The sequence below is a fragment of the Microcaecilia unicolor genome, chromosome 7 (assembly GCF_901765095.1).
Source record: "Microcaecilia unicolor chromosome 7, aMicUni1.1, whole genome shotgun sequence".
NCBI classification, from domain to species: Eukaryota; Metazoa; Chordata; class Amphibia; order Gymnophiona; family Siphonopidae; genus Microcaecilia; species Microcaecilia unicolor.
In genome coordinates this window covers 43225067-43251135 of record NC_044037.1, presented here as the reverse complement: position 1 = coordinate 43251135, position 26069 = coordinate 43225067, and the positions used below count along the sequence as shown (strand labels likewise).

The 26069-nt window shown below is 47.3% G+C and overlaps 1 protein-coding gene across 4 annotated transcripts in view; it reads right to left on the bottom strand.

The window, feature by feature from the left end:
• The window catches only part of MAP7D3 (MAP7 domain containing 3), a 387643-nt gene that overhangs the window by 190048 nt on the left and 171526 nt on the right, over window positions 1-26069 (bottom strand). For all 4 annotated transcript variants that reach the window (XM_030210055.1, XM_030210053.1, XM_030210056.1 and 1 more), the window contains 3 exons: window positions 25174-25285; window positions 11350-11530; window positions 8032-8136 (listed from right to left, as the gene is read on the bottom strand). In XM_030210055.1, coding sequence (XP_030065915.1) covers window positions 8032-8136; window positions 11350-11530; window positions 25174-25285 — 398 coding nt within the window. The remainder of the gene's footprint in view (window positions 1-8031; window positions 8137-11349; window positions 11531-25173; window positions 25286-26069) is intronic.

Below are 26069 nucleotides of genomic sequence, written 5' to 3'. Positions count from 1 at the left end.
TGGAAAATCAATCCAAAAGACTGACTTTGCGGTTTATAAATTTTCCCAGGTCTCCTTTGGTCGTCCCAATTCAAATGGTTAGGAAATACTTAATGGAAATTCTGGGAATGCCGGAGAACTTGCTGCCACCTATAACTCGAGATTATATTCAAACTGATGGGAAACCATCGGAAAATTTACAACAAGGCGCAATGAATCTTATGGCATTCCTAGAATCTTCTCTTGAGATAATTACTCAAAGAACCACATTATTGGTAACTTTTGCGATGGAGATGGATAGGTACGCTGTTCTTAAACTTTGAGACACTTGGATTCCTTGTTTTTGGGTTCAAAGATTAGAGTTTTTCCTGATGTGGCTAGAGAAACACAACAAAGACGTAAGATGTTTTTATCCTTAAGTCCAAGAGTAACAGCTATAGGCGCAGATTTTCTTTTGAGATTTCCATGTGTGTGTAGAATAAAATTTCAGTCTAAGCAATATCAATTTTTTGACCCAAAACAGTTGGAGGATTTCGTTTTAAGCAGAGAAGGGGTTAATGTACATGTTTAGTCACATATGCAGTACTGTAAGGCAGAGCAGAGTCGGCTGCTCGGGAACCAAGCTGTTCTTTTGATATAATTATTTTGTGAACTTAATGTTTAAGATTTGAATCCTCATATTTCTTGGACCGATTACCTAAATTAGTGGGCGTTAGTTTGAAATATTTTTGTGATGTATATTTTTCTTTTTGTTTATTTGTACATTAATTTTCTGATTTGTGTATTATCATTCATAAGTTAATATTATGAACGTTAAAATTATAAATAAAGAATTAAAAGAAAGAATAATAACAGTGTGATTAAAGTAACCAATTAAGGAGTTCAATGTTGATTAGTTCTAATACAGATTTGATGGTAAGTCTTTTATGAAGGATTCTTTTATAAGTCTCGTTGAATAAGTTAGTTTTCAGTGACTACCGGAAGGCTGTCAAATCGTGTGTTGTCTTTAAGGCATTCGGTGGTGCGTTCCATCGTTGCGTGCAGATGTAGGAGAAGCTGGATGCATATAATGATTTGTATTTAAGTCCTCTACAGTTGGGATAATGGAGGTTTAAGAAAGTGCGTGAAGAACTTTTTGTGTTTCTTGCTGGTAGGTCTATAAGGTCTGACATATATATCAGGGCCTCTCCGTGGATGATTTTATGAGCCAGGGTGCAGATTTTGAATGTAATTCGATCTGTTATAGAGATTTGTTTCAGTTTCTCTGATTCATCAGCATTGAATAGCATTTCTGGCACTGGTATCTCTCCCACATCTTCCTCAGTGAAGACAGAAGCAAAGAATTCCTTTAATCTCTCTGCTATAGCATTGTCTTCCCCGAGTCCCCTTTTACACTGATGTAGAGAGAAACAGCGTGTTTTTCTGGGTGCTTCCTGTCTCATTCCTTTGGTCTTTCTAACACAACAGGCAATCCCAAGTAGGGACGAAGTCACTTTGACGGTGTGAGCTCATACAGAAGTTGCATTCAGGAATCTAAACTATGTTACCTCTTGGTCATCTAGCGGTCCAATGATTCTTTTACTGGCTTCTTGCTTCTAATATACCTAAAAGAAATTTTTACTATGTGTTTTTGCTTCAAAGCAATTTTCTTTTCAGTCTCTCTTTGTCTTCCTTGCCAGCGCTTTGTATTTGACTTCTCATTCCTTATGCTAGAGGAGTAGGAGTAGAGGAAAAGCCTAATGATTAGTGCACTGGCCTGACAACCTGGGGAACTGGGTTTGATTTCCACTGCAGCTCCGTATGACTCTGGGCAAGTCACTTAACCCTCCACTGCCCCAAGTAGAAAATAAGTATCTTACTATATAAATAAAGAGTGACTGACGTGCCGCACATGCGCAGAACAGCTGTTCTGCGCATGTGCAGCACGTCACAGATCTGTTCTGACCTTCGTAGAGGCTCTACCTTTCTGCATCCGCGCTGTTCTGCGCATGTGCGGCGGCACGTCAACTATCTGTTCCGGCGGATAGCGGCTATAACTTTCTGCAGCCTGTTTCTCAGTCCCAGCTCCCCTCCTTGGTTGCGTAACACGGTGGCTACGGGAAGGTGCGCTGTCGCGCTACAGGTAAACTGGAGTGAGGGGGTATTAATGCATGCTGAGCCCACCCCCGGAGACATGCCCCCCTACACACCACCTCCACGTCGCCGCTGCTCAGCTGGGAGCCGTCACTCGCCAAACAAGAGCCGCCCCGCCTGCTTCCAGAGGCAGCGGAGGAGCCCATAGTACCGGGGGGACCAGAGACCCTGCGGCCGCCCCTGGCCCTGCCGCCGGACCTCCCTCTCCGAGTACAAGGCCTGCCACCATTTGGCCCGGCACTGGGCCACGTTGCGAGGGTAACCCCGGCCCGTAAGCTCGCCGCAGATGTCCCGCAACAGCGCTTCGTTGGGCCGGTGCAAGACTGGAGAGGCTGTAGGCAGCAGCAGTGGTTCTCTCTCCTTATACTTGCTCCTGTCAGCGCTCCGATTTCTGCCTCTAGCTCTGCAGCTATGAAGGCATGCTGTTCCTTTCAGCTACTCGAAGCTCTAGCGTCCTGTCTCTTCTGACAGAACTTCCTGTTTCCGAACTTACTGTTTCCGAGCAGGTCGCTACAGTGGTTTTGAACGATTGAAAGGAGAAGCATGCCTGCATCACTAAAGACGGAGTTGGAGGGCTGAGAGGAGCAGGTATAAGAAGAGAGAGAGAATGTGGACTTGGGGGGGGGGGGGGGAGTGAGGGTTCAGGAGTTAACAGAGAGAGAGAAAGGGGACCACGGGGAGGGGTAGGGATTCAGGAGAGCAGGAAAAATTACTGGTAGAAGGAGGGCAGAGAGACAGATGTTTTAAAGGGACAGATGCTGGGAACAGGGGATGAAAAAAACAAGGGAGACTGTGGTCATGGAGTGGAAGGGAGAAATGGTGATCATGGAGGGCAGGGGATAGCTGATGCCAATGGAGGGGAAGTAAAGGGAAAAGAGGAGAAAACAGGAGGAGACTGTGATCGGGAAGGGGAGAAATGGTGCCCATGGAGGGGAAGGGACCTGGAGAGAAGAGAGCCAGGAGGAGATGGTCATACACACTCACACTCTCTCAACTCACTCTCACACTCTCATTCAGACAGGCGCACACACACACACTTTCTCTCTCTCTCACACACTCACATAGAAGCCGGGAGAAATTTATCTCCTCCTTCCTTGACTCTCTCTGTCTTTCAAACAGATGCACACACACACACTTTCTCTGTCTCTCTCTCACACGCACACACATACACACTCTCTCTCTCTCTGAACTCACTCTCACACTCTCTCTCTCTCTGAACTCACTCTCACACTCTCATTCAGACAGGTGCACACACACCCACACTTTTTCTCTCTCTCTCTCACACACACAAAATATTACCTTCTGTACTTTTACAAGACAAACAGAAGCAGGGAGAAAATTTTTTTTGTTACATTTGTACCCCGCGCTTTCCCACTCATTGCAGGCTCAATGCGGCTTACATGGGGCAATGGAGGGTTAAGTGACTTGCCTAGAGTCACAAGGAGCTGCCTGTGCCTGAAGTGGGAACGGAACTCAGTTCCCCAGGACCAAAGTCCACCACCCTAACCACTAGGCCACTCCTCCTTCCTTGAATCTCTCTCTCTTTCAGAGAGACGCATATACACACACTTTCTCTGTCTCTCTCTCTCTCACACACACATACTCACACACACACCCTCTCTCTCTGAACTCACTCTCACACTCTCTCTGTTTCAGACAGGCGCACACACACTTTCTCCCTCTCTCACACACACACAAAATATTACCTTCTGTACTTTTACAAGACAAACAGAAGCAGGTAGAAATTTATCTTCTCCTTTCTTAACACTCTCTCTCTCTTTCAGACAGACACAAACACACACACTTTCTCAGTCTCTCTCTCTCTCACACACACATACAGACAAAATATAACAATAAGGGAATTACATTTCACAAATAAAAAATGCTGCCCATTTTAATGGGCTAAACGGCTTGTCTGTATATAACACGTGAACTGCTTTGATTGTACCCACAGAAAGGTGGCATATCAAATCCCATCCCCTTTTTGGACAGATAATTTTTCCATTTTCTAAAGGAATTTCTTTTAGCTCTAATAGCTTCCTTCACCTCACTTTTTAACCATGCCGGCTGTGGTTTGGCTTTCCTTTCTTATTTGCTTAACAAACATTTCTGTTCTGTGTTCACAGCTGAAGGACAAGAAGCAGGACCACAGATGACAAACACAATAGGAGTGAAGGGGTGGTAGTCCCTGAATGATTTTCAGAGGACTGTTCATGACGAGCTGGGTAAACTAGTGGACAAAACAATGGGGCCGGATGGCATATACCCAAGGGTACTGAGGGAACTTAGGGAAGGTCTAGCAGTTCCACTTGCTGACCTTTTCAATGCTTCTCTAGAGTCAGGAGTTGTCCCAGAGGACTGGAGAACAGCAGATATGGTCCCTCTCCACAAAAGCAGAAGAATAGAAGAGGTTGGGAACTACAGGCCGGTAAGTCTGACTTCTATAATAACTGAATTAATGGGAACCCTTTTAAAACAGAGAATAGCAAAGTTTTTGGAATCCAATGGATTACAGGACCCAAGGCCACATGGTTTCACTAGAGGCAGGTCTTGTCAGATAAATCTGCTTAATTTCTTTGACTGGGTGACCAGAGAGTTAGAGAGAGGGAAATCTCTAGATGTGGTATTTAGATTTTAGAAAAGCCTTTGACAAGGTTCTGCAAAGATGACTAATAAATAGGGTTGTACATTTAATGCGTTAATAACACACTAAATGCTTAACTAGCATAAAAATATTTAATGCAGTTAACACATTCCTGTTTCCCCATTCCCCGAATCCAGCGTTGCCCTGTCTTCTCTCCCTGTCCTCTCCTCCCTCCCACTGGCTTACTCATTTTAGATGGTCTGGAGCTCAAGCACCGATCCCCTGCTTCTCTCTTCACCGTGGCTGTAGCTGCAGCAAGCAAAAGACAGGCGCAGGGATGTTCCCCTCTGCGTGCTGTCGCTGGATCTGAAGGACCCAGAAACAGGAAGTTAGTTATAGATGGTCTGGAGCTCATGCGCCAATCCCCTGCTTCTCTCTTCACTGTGGCTGTAGCTTCCTGTTTCTGGGTCCGGCACAGCCAGCAGCAGCAAGCAGAGGGGAATGTCCCTGCGCCTGTCTTTTGCTTGCCACCGCTACAGCCATGATGAAGAGCATAGCTGCCGAGAGGGGGGGCAGGGGGGACAAAATTCCCCGGGCCTGGTGCCGCAGTCCCACCCGCCCTCCGTCGTCCACCATCTGTCCCCTGCATTGAAATCGCAGTCTCACCTCCGTGAAAGCAGCGCTGCAGGCAGCAGAACGCCTCCCTTCGGCCCTCCTTCTCTCCGTGTCCCGCCCTCGTCTGACATAACTTCCGCGAGGGTGGGACACAAGGAGGGAAGGAGGGCCAAAGGGAGGCGTTCTGCTGCTTGCAGCGCTGCTTTCACGGAGGTGAGACTGCAATTTCAATGCAGGGGGCCCGGCCCTGTGGTGGGGGGATGGGGGAGTGGCGGCGGCAACCTCGGGGGGGGGGGGGGGGGGTAGAGGGGTGCAGTGGCTGCGGCATCCTTGTGGGGCAGGGCGGTGAGGGGCAGCAGGGGCGGGGCCCCGGGCCCCGGGCCCAGTCTCTCGGCAGCCCTGATGAAGAGAGAAGCAAGAGATCGGTGCACGAGTTCCATACCATCTAAAATGAGTAAGCCAGTGGGAGGGGGATAGGACAGGGAGACAAGATGGGGTAAAGCTGGATATGGGAGCCGGGGGAAGAGACAGGGCAACTCAGGATATGAGGATGAGGTGAGAAGGGGCAATGCACACTATGGGGGAGTGAAGCAGTGCACACTATGGGGAGGGGGAAAGAAGGGACTATGCAGGATATAGGGGAGACAAGGCAATAACAGATGGTTGGAGGTGGGGAGAGAGAGAGAGGTGGGGCAGTGAGGGATGATGGTTTTGTTTTTTGGTAGTGGTGGTGGGGAAAGGAGGAGAGACAGCGTGATGGTAGATGGTTGGGGGGCAGGATCGAGAGACAGAGTAATGTTGGACGGTGATGGTGTATGACAGGGAAGAGATGGGTGATACTGAACAGTGGGGGGAGAGAGACAGAGAGGTGATGCTGGATGGTGAGAGGAAAGAGAGAGAGAGATGGGTCAATGGTGGATGATGAAGAGAGAGGAGCAATGTTGGATGATTGGGGAAAGAGGGAAACGAGGGAGCGAAAGAGGTGATGCTGGATGCCAGGGGAAGAGAGGGATAGATGTGGAAATGGGGGATGAAAGAAAGAAAAAAAGAAAGAAAGAAGGGAGATGGTGGACATGAACAGAAGTTAGGAGAAGGGAAGAGAGGGGAGGGGAAATGCACATAGATGGCAGGGAAAGGAAGAGAAGAGAGAAGGAAGGATTTGCAGCCCATGGATGGAGGGAAAGGGAAGAGCTGGAAACCAGATAGACAGAAAAGGATGCAGAAAAATGGAAGAAAGTTGGATATGAAAGATTGATATAGGGCAGAGAGTGAAGAAGAAAGGAGGAGAGAAAAGATATAGTGAATGGACAGGAGATCTTAGAAACAGAGTTCAGAGCACAGAGACAGGGAACAAGATGATTAGAAAAATAAAATCACCAGACCACAAAGGTAAGAAACATGATTTTATTTTCAGTTCAGTAAATGAAACATGTCAGTTAAATGTTGAGTGGGGATGTTTTCCGTGATTAATTGCATGATTAAAATTTTTAATCTATGAACAGCCCTACTAATAATTAAACAGAGTGCCCTCAGCACGGGTCCTAAAGTAACTGACTGGATTAGAAATTGGTTTGAGTATAAGGCAACAGAGGGTATTGGTAAATGGAGCTCATGAGGAAAAGGATGCTACCAGTGGTGTGCTGCAAGGTTCAATTCTTGGGCTGATAATTTTCAACAATTTTGTAAGTGATATTGCTGGAAGGCTGGCTGCTAAGGTTTGCCTCTTTGCGAATGATTACAAAATCTGCAATAGGGCAGACATCCCTGATGGTGTGGATAGCACACTTAACTTAGCAAAGTTAAAGGAATGGTCTGGAATTTGGCAGCTAAGATTTAGTGCTAAAAATGCAAGGTCATGCTTTTTGGCTGCAAAAACCCGAGGGAATGGTACAATTTAGGGGATGAAAAACGTTTGTGCATGAAAAAGGAGAACTTGGGTGTGATCATATGTGATGATCTTAAGGTTGCCAAACAGGTAGAAAAGGTGAAGGCAAAAGCTAGAAGGGTGATTGGGTGCATAGGGAGAGGAATGGCCAGTAGGAAAAAGGAGGTGATGATGTCCCTGTATAAGACTCTGGTAAGACCTCATTTAGAATATTGTGTACAATTCTGGTGACCGCACCTTCAAAAAGATATAAACAAGATGATGGAGTCTGTCAAAAGGGTGGCTATTAAAATGGTCATTGGTCTTTGTTATAAAGTGTATGGGGTATGGGGACAGACTTAAAGATTTCAATATGTATACTCTGGAAGAAAGGAAGGGGAGGGGAGATATGAGATTTAAATACCTACTTGGCATAAATGCACAGGAGGTAAGTCTCTTTCAATTGAAAGGAAACTCTGGAACACGGGGGCATAGGATGAAGGTGAAAGAGGATAGACTCAGAAGTAACCTGAGGAAATACTTCTTCGTTGAAAGGGTGGTGAATTCATGGAATGGCATCCCAGTGGAAGTGGTGGAGACAAAAACAGTATTTGAATTCAAGAGAGCTTGGTACAAGTACATAAGGTCTCTAGGGAGTGATAGGAAGAGTACATGGCATGGATGGGCAGACTGGATAGGCCATATGGTCTTTATCTGCCTACATTTTTCTGTTTCTATTTATTAAATCAAATACATCTATTTAAATTGTGACCCAAATATATCATCTCCCAAACTTAATTACACTCATGGAGGTAAGAGAAATCTATATTCATCTATACATAAAACATTATCTCACCTTCTTCCGCTGAAGTCTCTCTTGCATATTCTGCTGCATAATTTTCTCTCTTTCCTGTCTTTGTCTTTCAGCTTCTTCTTGTGCCTTAGCTTCAGCTTCCTCTTTCTAAAGAATAGAGAACAGTAATAAAAAAGCATTAATACATTCTAGTGCATCATTTATATAATTCTAAATCGTATGATCTGAATTTTAAAAATCCCTCCAAAAAACCCTACAATTTACTTAACTTTACCATTCAGTCAATTCGCTTCTACTCTGTCACTCTGCATATCAGTATTAAAAGGATTCATTTGTTAATAGTCATCTTATTTGGAACTGCTATTTTACGAATTTCTCATTTAACTTATAAGATAGGATAATCACTATTGGTTTTTAATGATTTATTGTTAAATAAATTAAATGAGATGTGAGAAGTTTTATGACTAACTACTATTTGGTTTCTTGTTTATTAATAATATTAATTTATCATTGTGACTTTTAAGCTGTTACAGCTGCAGACTTTTCTGGCTGGTTTAGCTTTTAGATGTGATTTATTTATGCATTTCTTTGGATTGTTGATTTTTTTAATTATTGAGATATACAGAGATATGCTTACCTTCCACATGGAGATGGTAAGTGCCAACTGCACCAAGGTGAACCCTTATGGAGTTGGTTTCAAGCAGCTTTTGTGTAGAGCAAGAAAAGGGATCTAGCTAAACATCTTCCACTTAAAATGATAAGACCTCTTAGTGGAATCTTTTCTGGAAGCAAGAAAAACCCAAGAAATACCTTCCTGCAATTGAAGGGGTGCAAATCTCTAAGCTCTAAATATCCAAATCATGAAGGCCAGCGATTGGACTTTGGAATACAGAAGAGATCCCTTGTTCTGAACAATAAGGGTCAGAAACAATCCAGTCTCTGTGGGACTTCGGAGGAGTCCTCCAGAAATAGAGGGAACCGTATCTGCCTTGTGATGATGTGGTCTTGGCTTGAGTTTCAGCAAATTCTTCCTCACCAGAAGTACTGGAAAATATACATACAGAAGACCCCTCCCCTCAACTGAGGAGAAAGGCATCCAGCCCTAGCCTTCTGTGTGATCTCAGTCTGGAGCAGAACTGAGGGACTTTGTTGTTGAGATGAGTGGCAAAGAGATCCACCGAGGGGGTGCCCCACTCTCAAAGGATCTCCTGGACAACACCCATGTTGAGAGATCACTCATGTGGTTGGATCACTTGCTCAGACTCTGTCAGCCAAGTATGTGGACCTATCATGCCACAGTTGGATGCCCACTGCCACATCTAACCACTTCCTGACACAAGAGGTACGATCCCCTGCTTCCTTGCTTGATGACATACAACACTGTAACCTGATTGTCCATTTGAATGAGGATAATTTGATGCATCAGCTAATCTGAACACATTCAGAGCATTCTAAATGGCCCTTAGCTCCAAGAAATTCATGTGGAGTTCAGTCTCCTGGGGAGACCAACAACCTTGACTGTGAAACCCAACCACGTGAGCTCCCCAGTCCAGGTTGAACACATCCATTGTTACCATCTTGTATGGAGGAGGAATTTGGAATGGAAGTCCCATCGTTAAACTGTATTGAACTGTCCACCATAAGAGCTCCAGGAGATTGATCTAAAAATTTGTTTCCTGGGAGGACCAAGCACCTTGAATGTAAAGCTCATCTACATGAGCTCCCAAGGCCAGGAGAGATGCATCCATCATCAGCACTTTCTGTGGCTGAGGAATTTGGAATGAAGTCCCAGAGTCAAACCGGATCGAACTGTCCATCATTGAAGAGAGCATACAAGCTCTGGGGGTAAATTGGATGACATCTTCTAGAAGCCCTGTGGCTTGTTACCACTAAGAAGCCAGGGTCCATTGAGCTGACTTCAAGTGAAGATGTGTCATGGATGTAATGTACACTGTGGAAGCCATGTGGCCCAACAATCTCAGCATCTGCCGAGCTGTGACCCACTGACAGGCACAAACCTTGGATGCGAGACAAAGATGGTCTGCTCTCGTCTCCGGGAGGTAGGATTGAAACCTCAGAGTGTCGAGCAGGGATCCTAAGTACTCCAATTCCTGGACAGGGCAGAGATGGGGTAGTTTAAAACGAACATTAGTAGCTCGAGCACCTGAATAGTCATCCGCATGTACTCCTGAGCACCCTCCTCCAAGGTGCTCTTCACCAGCCAATCGTTGAGATACAGGAACACATGGACTCCCACTCTGCATAGTTTTATAGAACGAATTACTCACAAAGGTTGATTTTATAACAGCATTACAAGCAGAAATTATATCTATTCTATAAAGCCAACACGTTCGTTTATGTACTTATATAAAATAACCATTGAAAGCTGCTGCACACAAAATTACTCTGGTTCTGAGGCAGAAGGAATCCTGTGCACGTATATGCTGCATAATATTAGCGAATATCTGCATTTTATAAAATATATGCATAAATACTGATTATGCCCCCATTCCACGTTTTCACTACCCACAGGAATGCTTTATATTGCATAAAAGTAGATAGCATGCTGTGTGTATGTGCTGGGGCAATTTTATAAGTGCCTAGTCAAGCATGTAAAACCTTGTTCTATACCCTAAAGTTACTTGACAATTATTCTCAAAATGATTAATTATGCTGCAATTTTGATAAAAGAATAATTACTTACGATATGGGAACTGACTGAAATAATAGTTTGCATTCCATAAGTATACATAAGTCCCACTTTGACTTGGAATGAATAAAAGAGGCAGAACCAGCCTGACATTAAATGTCTCCCTTGCTAATTTGGTTACACAGTATTGTAATGTTTTCCCCTTGGAAAAGGGGGATTTAGACAGAAATCAACACAACAACAACAACAAAAAAAGAACTGGGATATGTGGAAAAGTTATTGATTGACCCAAATGAAATAAAGTTTAAATGGACTTTACTCGTATAAGCAAAGTTAACAGTTATATTATGGTTGTACGTTTATTTTTGTTGACATGTACAAAAAGTAAGCCTCATGATTATATTTATGGAATACAGATCATAGGTTTGTGACTGATTCCCAGTGTTTACATGATTGTTCTTACATAAATGTTTAGCAGTAATGGCTACTTTGAGGAAAATATTCTGCATAAAGAACAGCTCTTGACCCTATGAAAGATACATGCCTGTACATAGATAGATAATTTAGAGTGTTTCCACATCTTGTATTAAGTGGGATAAGCCAAAATGAATTGGACAATTTTCATTTCATATTATTAACTAATATCTTTATAAACAACCTGGGTTAAGCTGACAGCACCTATAAAATATGTACCCCAAATTTAAGCAAACCTGTTGTTGAAGCTCTGCAAGGCGCTCCTGCTCCTCCAGTTCTCTAAGAACCCTCTCTTCTTCTGCCTTCTTTTGCTCCTCCTCTTTAATATGTTTTCTCTTTTCCTCTAGTTTGTGTTCCTCTTCTTCCCTCTGCGCTCTCTCTTTTGCTTCTTTTTCAACCATTTCTTCTTTTCTGATCCTGTTTGTATAACCAAATAATTTATTATCCACAACATATCAATATATATAAATAGCGAGTGTTGTACTCACTCGCAAATGCGCAGTAGAGACCCTCTCTGCCCCGCTCCCGCGTGAATACGTGATGACGGGGGTGGAACAGAGAGAGTCTCTACTGCGCATTTGCGAGGGACACCGCCGTCGCTAATGCTCCCCCCACCCACCTTCCACCCGGTCGGGCCCTCGCTCCGCTATTGAAACAGCGAGGGAATGCAGCTCACAGCTCTGCTGAGCTGCCGTCGGCCTTCCTTCTTCTTCTCTGCCTGTGTCCCGCCCTCGACGACGTTACGTCACACGAGGGCGGAACACAGGCAGAGAAGAAGGAAGGCCACGGCAGCTCAGCAGTAGAGCTGTGTGCTGCGTGCCCTCGCTGTTTCAATAGGGGAGCGAGGGCCCGACCAGGTGGAAGGTGGGTGGCGACGGCTCCGGGGGGGGGGGGGGGGGGGGGGGGGGGGGGGGGGGGGCAACTCGGAGGGGGAGCGGCAGCGGCGAACTCGGCGGCGGGGTGGGGGGCCTTTCAACCCCCCCCCCCCCCCCCCCCCCCCCCCCCCCCATACTAGCCTGTTTTTATGGGCTGAACGGCTAGTATTATATAGATGGTTAGTATCCTGGTCAAAAAATTTCAACAAAATCTTTGAAAATTATTTTGCATTTGGTATGCTGTAATAAAACAAAATTATTTACCTATGGCAAGTGCTCTTCAAGGACAGCAGGGTGAATATTTTTACTCTTGGGACACATCATTTGATGGAGCCTGAATGGGAATGCTGCCCAGCAACTATACCAGAAGCTCCTGAAAGTACCTCACCCCACATGAGTGTGTCTTCCCACCTGTTTCTATCATCTGGGAAAAGATCAGTCTACTATGAATAGTTGATAGAATTCAAGAAGAAATGGCCATCTTGCTTTCCTTGGAGAATATCTGCTACAAGTAACTAATCTACCAGGCTGCCTTGACCCCCCCCCTCAAAAAAACCCAGGAAAATAATTAGGCTGGCAACAGGAATAAGCAGTACCAATTCAAACAGCATACTAACATATGTTTGTATTAAAACATATGCATGTGTGTGTGCACGCACATGTATGCATGTATCTAGATCTCTATGTATGTGTATCTATATCTATTTATCTATCTACATTGGCAGCATGGAAGAGAAAGAGACGGGCCTAGGTGGGTGCAATTGGATTCTAGCCCCCAAATAGACTATGGTGCTCATTTTCAAAGCACATAGACGTACAAAGTTCCATAGTAACATATGTAAGTCTATATGCTTTGAAAATGAGCGCCAAAGTGCTGCAAACAGCACTGAATGTGTGGACTGAAGTACACATGGTAGCTTTGCAAACTTCCGCTACAGAGATTGATCTCAAGTGGCTTACCTATGTAGCGAGGCTCTGATATTATGAGCCGTGACATAACCCTCAAGAGTCAGAACAGTTTGGGCATAAGTATGGTTTATAGGTGCACAATTTTAAGGTTTATGGTTTATAAAAAAAACTTTCTAAACCGCCTTTCCACGGAAATAAAGGCGGTGCACAGGCTAAAAACAATAAAAATTGAAAGGAACTTCAGTATAAAAAGGACAGTATCAGACAAGGCAAAGAGCAAATAATCATATAGCAAAACAGACTTGTACAAAAAAAGAGGAGATGGGGCTGTTGTTCAGTCAAAGAGCCTCACTGCCAATCCAAAACTAGGGACAAAAAAACCCAAACAAACCTTGATCAAAAAAAATAAGTTTTAAGTGCTGGCACAAACAGGAGATAGAAGTTGAGGAACACACTCCTGCTGGGTTCTACTGGATGACATCATTCATATGCAGAAAGATAGTCCCTCCTTGATCTCAGAGAAAAAAAAGAAGTGTATTCTTTTTTGTTTTATTTCTATTTATTAACTATTTAATTCATTAACTAGTTTATTCATAAAAGCTTGAGGCCTTGATTGCTTTCTGTGGGAAGTTTGCTTTAAATATTTTAGATTTGTTCAGCCTCGAGTGAATTCCTTCAAAAAGACAGTAAATAAATCCTAATAATAATAATTAATTGATTTTTTTCAAACCCTGGCTTCCTGTACATTCTTTCCTAAGGACTCATGCTTGGTTGTCTTTAATTATTGTTTTCTCATTTAGCAAAGTTACTCATTTGTAACAGGGGTTCTCTAAGGACAGCATGACGAATGTCCACACTGATGAGCGACGTCATGGAACGGAGCCCTGTGTGGGAACCATTCGCTCTCTAGTATCTTCTGGAAAGTTTTTGAGGGTGGCGTACAACCCATGTACGTACCTTGCCACTTGCCATCATCGCCCAGGACCAAGTCAGTCTAATGGAGAAATTAGGTCTTACCTGATAACTTTCTTTTCATTAGTCTTTCCTACTATTCCAGAACCTGTGGGATAATTGTTTCCATCAGCCATAGGTGGAGATACAAAACTGAAAACTGAGCTGAGAACTCTCTTGGCATCCAGTCTAGCTTCTCAGTATTTACATAAACAACCAAAAACCACAACCACCTTAAACAACTTGCTAACCTAACACTAACCAGACACGCAAGACCTAATTTCTCCTTCCATTACAAAGCTTTCCACTATTTCAGAACCAGCATGATATTCAAAAGCAATCCCTAGCATGGGTGGAATCCTGACACCACCGCCTGAGGGCCAAAGTCCCACAACGGGCTTCCAAGCATGCCACAACATCCACCTTGTAGCGCTTGGTAAAGGTATGCAGCGTCGGCCACGCTGCCATCTTGCAAATATGTGCTGGAGACAGCAAGGTAGCTCCCGCCCAAGACGTTGCTGTACACCTCGTAGAATGAGCCCGCAAGGCCTGAGGAGCCTACTTCCCAGCAAGCAAATAAGCTGATGCAATAGTCTCCATCAGCCATCTAGCAACTGTGGGCTTGGAAGCCATAAGACTAAGCCTCTGTTTACCAAAAACCATAGTCTGTCTGATTTGTGAAACTCATTCGTGACTTACAGATATTTAATGAGGACTCTATGCACATTGAGAAGCTTCAAGGAAGAATACAAAGCCTTGTTGTCTTCTCTGCGAAAGGACAGAAGCTCCATAGATTGGTTGAGATGAAATACTAATACCACTTTTGGAAGAAAGAAGGAACCGTGTGGAGGGAGAACCCCACCTCCGAAAAACAAAGAAAAGGATCCCAACAAAAGAGCACCTGAAGCTCCAAATTCTACATGCAGACGCAACAGCCACCAAGAACGCTGTCTTTAGTGTAAGATCTTTCAAGGAGGCCTTCTGGACTGGCTCAAAAGGAGTCTTCTGAAGAGCCCAAAGGACTAAATTAAGGATCCACTCTGGACACGACATACAAAAGGGAGGTGGCAAGCGGCCCACACCCCACAAGAATTGACCGATATCTGGGTGAACTGCAAGAGACATCTACTGTAGTCAGCCCCTAAAACAAGCCAAATCAGCAACCTGAACTTTTAGAGAACCCAACACCAATCCTTTCTGAAGATCTGCCTGGAGAAATGCTAAAATGTGCATGATGTGAGCAGAGCACTCAGAATGCCAGCCTACGAATGTTCTCCACACCTTCACATATGCCATGGATGTAGAGCTCTTCTGAGCCTGAAGCAAGATAGCAATGACCAAATCAGAATAATCTTCTCATCTCATCCAAGCCCTTTCAAAGGCCAAGTCATAGGACCAAAGGGGCATGGATACTCCATGAGCACCAGACCTTGCTTCAGTAAGCCGTGTACCATGTGGAAGACACAGAAGACCTCACAGCAGTCAAATCAGGTTTGCGTACCATGGTCTCTGTGGCCAATCTGGGGCTACGAGAATTATTTGACCCCAGTGCAATGTGATTCTTTTCAACACATAGGATACTGTGGACCAAGGAGGGAAGACATACATTAGATGTGTCTACTGCCAGGGTTGCATTAGGGCATCGATCCCCATCACGTCCAGTTTTTTCCAATGGCTGAAGAACTTGAGCACTTTGGCATTTCTTTGTGGTGCCATCAAGTCCAGAAGCAAAGAACTCATTGATCCACTATCAGCTGAAACCCCAGCTGTATAGTTCCCATTCTCCTGTGTCCAAGGAGTGCCTGCTGAGAAAATCTGCTTTCACATTCAAGGACCCAGTGGTGTGATCTGCTAACAAGAAGAGATGATTTTTCTCCACCCAACTCATGAGGGAGGATGCCTCTACTATCATCAGACAGCTGAGGGTCCCCACCTTCCTTGTTGATATAAGCCACTGCCATCGCACTGTTGGAAGAAAACACGATACGGGGCCTCCGCCAGAAAGGGAGTGTAGCCGTGTAATGCATTTCTCACTGTCCTGAGCTCCAAGCAATTTATCGATCACTGAGACTCGTTTTGTCCAGGTTCGCTATGCCAGATGGAACTTGTAATGAGCTCCTCAACCCGAACTGATGGCATCCGTTGTCACCACCTCCCACTGTGTTATTGGAAAGGAAGCTCAGATGGTCAAATTCCTGAGCAACAACCACTGCATACTCTACTTGGCAACCAGCGTCCAAGGATGATGAAGGTCGTACTTTTATGACACCGGAGACCAGCGGCTGAGAAGAGATTCCTGTAGCGGCTGCATATGAGCCCTTGCCCATGGCACCACTTCCATCGATGCCGCCACTGACTCCAGAGCCTGGACGTAGTCTCAGACCATGGCCTGCTTTTACTGAGGAGACGACAAATCTACCTCCTCCTACCCAGATACTCCAGTGTCTGCAATGGAGTTAGTCTGCTGCTCTTGAAACTGATCACCCAAATCAATGACTGCAGAAGACAAACAACTTCGTCTGTTGCTGCCACACTGTCCCAATAGAACAATGCTTAAATGAGCCAGTCAGAACTCTGATTCCCTTGCGCAGAAGATGCCATCACCACTATAACCTTGGTAAATGTTCTTGGAGCCATGGTGAGATCGAAGGACAAAGCCCTGAACTGGACGTGATGACCCAGAACCAGAAAAGGTAGAAACCTCTGATGTGGTGGCCATATGAGTGTATGTAAGCATGCCTCCTTGAGATCGATAGCAGTGAGAAATTTTCCCACTTGAACCGAGGCAATGACTGCTCTTAGTGTTTCCATGTGAAAGCGGGACAATCGGATGTATTTATTTATTTATTGCATTTGTATCCCACATTTTCCCACCTATTTGCAGGCTCAATGTGGCTTACAGAGTTCTGTTATGGTTTTGCCATTCCAGGATAATAGATATGATTAGTGATGTAAAAGTGTTAGATAGGGAGCGAAGAAAAGGGTTAGGTGGATAGGTAAAGAGATTAAACTGTCGTAGCTGGGCTAGTTGGCGGGGTGATTTAGTAAGGTTATGGGTTCTCTTTGTAAGCTTTGTTGAAGAGGTGTGTTTTCAGAGATTTTCGAAAGTTGGTTATTTCTTCAGTGGTTTTCAGGGTAGTAGGTAATGCATTCCACAGTTGCGTACTCATGTAGGAGAAGGTGGTTGCTGTCACATCCGTCGCTCCTCCGCTGGAAGCAGGAGCCGGCTTCCATCGCAGCGAGGGCCGGCCTTCTTGAGGCCGCGGCGATAGCCGCCCAGTCTGGGGCCGAGGCCGTGGGCCGGCAATCGCGGCTGCTGGGCTCTCGATCGCCGGCTATGGGGTCCGTACTCGCGCCAGTGGGGAGAATGGCGCCGAGACGCGATGGCCGACGTCTCCTTCACTTTCAGGCGCGGGAACCCGAAGCTCCGCCTCAGAGGAGTTAGATTGGGAGGCCGGTGCTGTAGTCCCGCCTGGGAGGTCGGACAAAGCCAATCAGAAGGATTCTGTCAGTAACCAGGTTCTGATTGGCCGGCCCTGTCGGCTGGGGCTGGGTGGTTGAATGCGGACAGTATTTAAGGAAAAGGCCTGAGATAGGACATTGCTTCAGGTTCTGTTTCCCGAGGCCAGTCTCCGTGTGTTCCAGTGTTCAGTTCGTTTTCCTTGCTCTCCTGGTTTTGACCTTTGCATTGTTTTTGGACTTCTCTGCTAGCTGCCTGCCTTCACCTATTGCCTGTTTCGACTACGCTGTGAGTTGCCTGCCCTAACCTGTTCCCTGTTTTGGACTCCTTTGTTTTCCTCCTGCCCTCCTGGCTCCTGGTTCCAGTATTGGGTCAGTTCGTCAACCCCGCGGTTCCGGAAGTCCTGTTGGCCGCCTGCAGCTGGGGGCTCAACCCTTGGTGAACGGCGGTCGCCACGGGTGAAGACTTGGGGTTGCATGGCTGTCCTCTGAGGTCCTTCGGGGCCTTGTGGGACCTAAGGGCTCACCTTCTTTTCAGACAAGACAGGAACCTGAAGCCATGAGCTCGCCTACGCAACCCGATCTACGGGACCTGGCTAAAATTCTCCAGCAGCAGCAGGAGCAGTTGAACGCCCTATCGGGGGCCCTGCAGAATGTCTGCTCTCAGTTAACCACGGTCCAGGTTCAGAACCAGGCCGCTGCAGCGGCTCCCCCTCCGGGAGGGTCCTTCCCGGGACCTCGGTTCCCTGAGCCTACTCGATTTGATGGTGTCCCTGGAAGTTGCCGGGGGTTTCTCAACCAGTGCAACTTATACTTCAAGATGCAACCGGAGGCCTTTGCCTCAGACCAGGTAAAAGTGGCCTATGTTATTTCCTTGCTAACGGGACGAGCACTAGCCTGGGCGTCCCCGCTATGTGAACAACAAGATCCGCTTTTGGACAACTACGCAGAGTTCCAGCGCCGGTTCCGCATGGTGTTTGATCTTCCCGGAAGGCCGTCTTCCGCCGCCTCTGAGCTGCTGCGGATCCAACAGGGCGAAGGGACCGTGGCGGACTATGCTATCCGGTTTCGAACCCTGGCAACAGAGTTGCGCTGGAATCAAGAGTCCCTATTCGCTATCTTCCTGGAAGGGCTTCAGGATCGAATCAAGGACGAGCTGGCCGGTCGGGAGGTTCCGGGGCAGCTGGACACCTTGATCTCGCTCTGTATTCGGGTGGATACCCGTTTCCAGGAGAGGGCTAGAGCCCGTGCGGACTGGCAGAGGGGGTCCGGAGGCAGGTCCCAGCCTAGTCGGGTACTTTCCCCCCGACGGGGCTCCAGAGGGCCAAGGGAGGCCTCCGAGGAACCCATGGTCATCAGCCGTCAACAATTAACCCCGTCTGAGAGGACTCAACGCCTTCGGGGCGGCCTTTGCTTGTATTGCGGCGAGGCCGGTCACTTCATCAGCTCTTGCCCCGCATGGCCGGGAAACGCCACTCCCAAGGCGCCCTGAGGGGAGGGGTCTTGGGGCACTCTAATCCCCTACCGGACAACCTGATTACTCTCCCGGTGACCCTGCGGTGGCTGGAGACGGTGGGTTCACACCCGAGCTTTATTGGATTCCGGGGCCGGGGGAAATTTCATTTGTCAGGAACTCCTGCGGCAGATGGGATGGCCTATACTGCCCTATCGGCCCGCTTTGCAAGTGATGTCCATCCAGGGGACAGCGTTACCCCAGCCTATCACGGAGGTGACTCCATTTTTGGGGCTCCAGGTGGGGGAAGACCACCGTGAGGAGGCACAATTTCTGATTTTGCCCCGTACCATTCATCCCGTGGTACTGGGCCTGCCCTGGTTACGGCGTCACACCCCTGTAATAGATTGGACTTTAGGGAAGATTCAAGCCTGGGGTGGCGCCTGCACCGAGACCTGTTTGAAGGGTCGGGAATCCAGCTGCCCCGCGGTAGTGGCTATTCCTAGAACTGTGCCAGTCTGTCAAGCTGCTCTGCCAGAGGAGTACTGGGATTTCGCTGATGTGTTTAGTCCCGTGGAAGTGGATGTGCTACCCCCACTTCGGTCCTTTGATTGCACTATTAATCTGATGACCGGCAAGATGCCACCGCGGGGCCGACTCTATACTCTGTCCCGAGAGGAATCGAAGGTCATGCAAGTTTACATCCGGGAGAATCTCCAGAAAGGGTTCATTCGCCCCTCCACGTCCCTGCCGGAGCAGGATTCTTTTTTGTGACCAAAAAAAGATGGCTCCTTGAGGCCCTGCATTGACTACCGAGGCCTAAATGCCATCACCACAAAGGACCGATATCCTCTGCTCCTTATTCCGGAGTTGTTTGATCGGTTGCAGGGGGCCCAGATCTTCACCAAATTGGACCTCCGTGGAGCCTACAACTTGGTTCGTATCCGGCAGGGGGACGAATGGAAAACTGCGTTTAATACGCATGAGGGGCACTTTGAATACCGGGTGATGCCCTTCGGCCTGTGCAACGCTCCAGCGGTGTTCCAGAGGTTCATGAACTTCGCCCTTGAAGACCTGCTTTATTCTACGGTAATTGTATACCTAGATGACATCCTGATTTTTTCCAAAGATCCCCAGGAGCATGTGGCCCACGTTCGGACCGTCCTCCGGCGCTTGCGGCAGTATCGCTTGTTTGCCAAACTCAGCAAATGCTCCTTTCACCAGCAGACTCTGCCTTTTTTGGGACATATTCTATTACCTGGGGGTCTGCGAATGGATCCAAACTCTGTGCTATCCGGGAATGGCCGCAACCCCAGGGCCTGAAGGCGCTGCAACGGTTCCTGGGGTTTGCTAATTACTATCGCCAATTTATTCCCCATTATTCTCAATTGACAGCTCCGCTGACAGCGCTCACTAAGAAGCATACGGATGTTAGGAACTGGCCGGCCGAGGCGCTAACGGCATTCAGTCAGTTGAAGAAAGCATTTGAATCTGCTCCCATCCTTCAGGCCCCGGATCCGGACAAATCTTTTGTGGTAGAGGTGGATGCCTCTGCTTTGGGCGCCGGTCAGTCCTCTCTCAAGTTAACGCCAAGGGCCGGCGTCAACCTTGTTTCTTCTTCTCCCGAAAGTTTTCCCCAGCGGAACGCAACTATACTGTAGGAGACAGAGAATTGCTAGCTTTGAAGTTAGCCCTGCAAGAGTGGAGACATCTGCTGGAAGGGGCAGAGCATCGATTTACAGTGATTACAGATCACAAGAATCTCTTGTATCTGCAGGAGGCCCAAAGGCTGAATCCGCGGCAAGCCCGCTGGTCGTTGTTCTTCGCCAGGTTCCGGTTTCAACTTGTGTTCCGGTCGGCTGCGCAGAATACCCCTGCGGACTCCCTCTCCAGAGCCTTCGAAGTTCCAGAGGATATTGAGGAACCTCATCCTATGTTGGATCCGGCCTGCCTCCGTGTGGCCCCGGGTCACCCTGACACGGGAATTCGTGCCTCCGCAGAACCGGGAAAAAGTAATGCATTGAGGACATTCATCTGTATGGGCCGGACACTTCGGGTTTCAGAAAACCCTCCGTCTGATTTCTCGACAGTACCGATGGCCTCGTATGAATCAAGATATCCTTCAGTTTGTCACGACCTGCCCCACCTGTGCCCGGACTAAGTCTGTGGTGGGGCGCCCCTGGGGGGATCTGCAGCCCTTGCCCATTCCCGCAGCCCCCTGAGAGGAATTGTCTATGGATTTCATTACGAATCTTCCCCGCTCCCAGGGGCACACTGTGATTTGGGTGGTGGTAGACCGGTTCTCTTGTATGGCACACTTTGTTCCCCTGCCAGGGCTTCCGTCGGCAGCACTGTTAGCCCAGCAGTTCATCCAGCACATTTTCCGGCTCCATGGGCTGTCAGTCAGGATCATCAGTGACCGAGGAGCCCAGTTCACTTCACGATTCTGGAGAGCCCTGTGTTCCGCCCTGGGGGCTATTACCCATTTCTCCTCTGCTTACCATCCTCAGACCAACGGGATGGTTGAGAGGATTAACCAGACGTTGAAGGGGTTCTTGCGGGCTTTTGTCAACAGGCGGCAAGATAACTGGGCATCCCTTCTCCCGTGGGCCGAGTTCGCCTATAACCACAGTGAACAACCTGCCTCTGGGCAATCTCCATTCTTCATGGTATATGGACAGCATCCGTGGCTGCCTCCGCCCATTCCCTCTGACTCCTCTACGCCCATGGTTACTCAAACCCTTGCTGACCTGCGGGAAGTGTGGAACATGGCCCGAAAGCAACTACAGAAAGCAGCCGCCAGGTATAAGTCATTTGCAGACCGGCACCGGCGCCCCGCCCCGGTTTTGCAGCCGGGGCAAAAGGTATGGCTGAGTACCAAATACCTGAGGCTCCGGGTGCCCTCTCGGAGGCTGGGGCCACGGTACATCGGGCCCTTTGTGATCCAGTCTCGGATCGGAGCAGTGACATACCGCCTGCGGCTCCCTAGAACTCTACGGATCCATAACGCCTTCCATGTTTCTCTGCTGAAGGTCTTTCGAGGGTCTAAGTGGCATCCACAGAGTAAGGAGTCAGTTGTTCCAGAGGCTGACCCCGATCCAGAGTACGAAGTTGAAGAAATCATAGACTCCAAGAGGCGCCGGGGGAAGCTGCTCTACCTGTTATCATGGAAGCATTTCGGTCCCGAGGATAACTCCTGGGAGCCGGCTACCAATGTACATGCCCCGGAGTTGGTACGGGCCTTTCATGATCGCTATCCTCAAAAACCAGGACCCAGGAGGAAGGGGGCATCCGGGGGGGGGGGGGGGGGGGGGGGGGGGGGATACTGTCACATCCGTCGCTCCCTCCAGCTGCTCCTCCGCTGGAAGCAGGAGCCGGCGTCCATCGCGGCGAGGGCCGGCCTTCTTGAGGCCGCGGCGATAGCCGCCCAGTCCGGGGTCGGCGATCGCGGCTGCCGGGCTCTCGATCGCCGGCTATGGGGTCCGTACTCGCGCCAGTGGGGAGAATGGCACCGAGACGCGATGGCCGGTGTCTCCTTCACTTTCAGATGCAGGAACCCAAAGCTCCGCCTCAGAGGAGTTAGATTGGGAGGCCGGTGCTGTAGTCCCGCCTGGGAGGTCGGACAAAGCCAATCAGAAGGATTCTGTCAGTAACTGGGTTCTGATTGGCCGGCCATGTCGGCTGGGGCTGGGTGGTTGAATGCGGACAGTATTTAAGGAGCAGGCCTGAGACAGGACATTGCTTCAGGTTCTGTTTCCCGAGGCCAGTCTCCGTGTGTTCCAGTGTTCAGTTCGTTTTCCTTGCTCTCCTGGTTTTGACCTTTGCATTGTTTTTGGACTTCTCTGCTAGCTGCCTGCCTTGACCTATTGCCTGTTTCGACTACGCTGTGAGCTGCCTGCCCTGACCTAGTGCCTGTTTCGACTACGCTGTGAGCTGCCTGCCCTGACCTGTTGCCTGTTTTGGACTCCTTTGTTTTCCTCCTGCCCTCCTGGCTCCAGTATTGGGTCAGTTCGTCAACCCCGCGGTTCCGGAAGTCCCGTTGGCCGCCTGCAGCTGGGGGCTCAACCCTTGGTGAATGGCGGTTGCCAGGGGTGAAGACTTGGGGTTGCACGGCTGTCCTCTGAGGTCCTTCGGGGCCATGCGGGACCTAAGGGCTCACCTTCTCTTCAGACAAGACAGTTGCATGCATCTGCTTGTATTTTAGTCCTTTGCAGCTGGGGAAGTGTAGATTCAGGAATTTGCACGATGATCTTTTGGCATTTCTGGGAGGCAGGTCCACGAGGTTTAACATATAGGTTGGGGCGTCTGCGTGGATGATTTTGTGAACAATCGTGCAGATCTTGAACGTGATGCATTCCTTAAGTGGGAGCCAGTGAAGATTCTCTCTCAGGGGTTTTGCACTTTCATATTTAGTTTTTCCAAATATGAGTCTGGCAGTGGTATTTTGGGCTGTTTGGAGTTTTTTGATTTTCTGTTCTTTGCATCCAGCGTACAGTGCATTGCAGTAGTCCAGGTGACTCAGTACCATCAATTGTACCAGGGAACAGAAGATGTATCTCGGGAAGAAAGGTTTTACTCTTTTGAGTTTCCACATGGATTGGAACATCTTTTTCGTCGTGTTCTTCACGTGGGTATCGAGTGTGAGGTTACAATCAATGGTAACTCCGAGAATTTTCAAATTTTGAGAGATGAGAAGGCAGCAGTATGGTGTGGTTATGGTGGTGAAGTTGTTTGTGTTATATTGTGATGTGAATACAAGACATTGTGTTTTTTCTGCGTTGAGTTTTAGCTGGAATGCATCCGCCCAGGAGTGCATGATTTGGAGGCTTTGGTTGATCTCGTTGGTGATTTCATTTAAGTTGAGTTTAAACGGGATATATATCGTGACATCGTCTGCATATATATAAGGGTTGAGGTTTTGGTTGGCTAGTAATTTGGCTAAAGGTGTCATCATTAGGTTGAAGAGGGTTGGTGAAAGGGGGGATCCTTGGGGGACTCCACATTCAGGTGTCCATGGTTCTGATATGTCTGTCTTCGTTGTTACTTGGTATGATCTTGTGGTCAGGAATCCTCTGAACCATTTGAGAACTGTACCTCCTATTCCAAAGTATTCTAGTATATGTAATAGTATTCCATGATTGACCATGTCAAAGGCACTGGACATGTCGAATTGTAGGAGGAGTATGCTATTGCCGGTTGCAATTGCTTGTTTGAATGAGTTCATTGCAGACACAAGAACAGTTTCGGTGCTGTGATTCGTCCTAAATCCTGACTGGAACTCATGTAGAATTGAGTGTTTATCTAAGTATTCAGTGAGTTGTTTCATCACTATGCCCTCCATGAGTTGGGTTATGAGGGGTATAGATGCTACTGGGCGGTAATTGGTTATGTCCATTGAGTCTTTCTTGGCATCTTTAGGTAGAGGAGTGAGTAAGATGTTTCTTTTCTCCGTGGGAAAGAGACCATTTTGAAGCCTGTAGTTTATGTGTTTCGTGAGGTCTGTTTTGAATTGTTTAGGGGCTGATCTAATTAGGTTAGTCGGGCAGATGTCTAGTTTGCATTGCGACTTGGCGTATCTGCCAAGCGACTGTGAGATGTCGTTAAGCGAGATCGTATCAAAGTTGGTCCATGATTGATCTGCTGGGTATTCCCCCGGTATTGGGTCTAGGCATTCGAGGAGGCTTCTGTAATCAGTTGTGTTAGTTGGTATCATAAGTCAAAGCTTTATAATTTTTTCATTAAAGTAGTTTGCAAGATTGGTTGTGGATGGGGTGTCCATATTGTTGGAAGTGGCCGGTGAAGTGTTTAGTAGTTTGTTTACGAGTGAAAAGAGTTTGTGTATCTCCTTGTAGTTTGGTCCTATTTTGGTTTTGTAATATGTTCTTTTAGTTTGTCTAATGGTGTATTTGTATTTTCTTTGTAGTTGTTTCCAGTTTTTGAGTGTGGTTTCATCTTTTTTTCTTGCACCATGCTCTTTCTAGTCTTCTCACTTGCGTTTTTAGTTCTTTCAGTTTAGACCTTTGAAATCTAAGACCGGATGAAATGTGCCTTCCTTCTTTGGAACAATGAAGTAGATGGAATACCTTCCTTTTCCATGATCAGCCTGGGGAACTGGAACAATGGCCTAGAGCACCTGCAAGTAATCTATGGTGGCCTGAACCTCAACCACCTTGGTTCTTTTTTGACAAGGAGACTGCAAGAAGAGAGAAGCAACTGGGTGGAAGAACTCCAACTTGTAACCTTCTGTAAAAGCATCCAGAACCCACTGGTCTGATGTGATTTTGGCCCACTCCTCTCAAAACTCAAATAAATGAAAATACAAACTGTCAACAATATAATGATGGATTTAAAAGGTGAAATCTTTATACGTATGTCAGTAAGACAATGGCATTCATTCAGTGGTCACAGATTACCTTTCTTCCTCCTGTCTCTGAATTCTTTCCTCCTTTTCACGCTCTCTTTGTTCCCGTGCAATGCGCCGTTTTTCTGCCAGGATTTTAGCAGCTTCTTCAGCAGTTGTAGTCCCTGAAATATTTGTAATATGGGATTCTAAGGTAACAAAATTAAGCTAATAAAATATGAATCTGTATACTCATACATAGAGGGGCATAATCGAACGAAAACGTCTATCTCCATGGGCGTTTATCTCCGAGAACGGGTCTGTGAAGGGGCGGACCGAACCGTATTTTCGAAAAAAATAGACGTCCATGTTTTATTCGACAATTTGTGAGCTGGGCGTTTTTGCTTTTCAGCGATAATGGAAAATGAAAGCGCCCAGCTCAAAAACGAATAAATCCAAGGCATTTGTTCGTGGGAGGGGCCAGGATTCGTAGTGCACTGGTCCCCCTCACATGCCAGGACAAAAAAAAAAAAGGTAAAAGAGCTCCCAGGTGCATAGCACCCTTCCCTTGTGTGTTGAGCCCCCCAAATCCCCCTCAAAACCCACTGCCCACAAGTCTACACCATTACTATAGCCCTAAGGGGTGAAGGGGGGCACCTACATGTGGGTACAGTGGGTTGGGGGGGGGGGGTTGGACGACTAAGCATTAAGCAGCACAATTGCAACAGGTAGGGGGGGATGGGCCTGGGTCCACCTGCCTGAAGTCCACTGCACCTCCTAACAACTGCTCCAGGGACCTGCATACTGCTGCCAGGGAGGTGGGTATGACATTTGAGGGTGAAAATAAAAAGATGTTAAACATCATTTTTTGTGGTGGGAGGGGGTTAGTGACCACTGGGGGAGTCAGGGGAGGTCATCCCCGATTCCCTCTGGTGGTAATCTGGTCATTTAGGGCACTTTTTGGGGCCT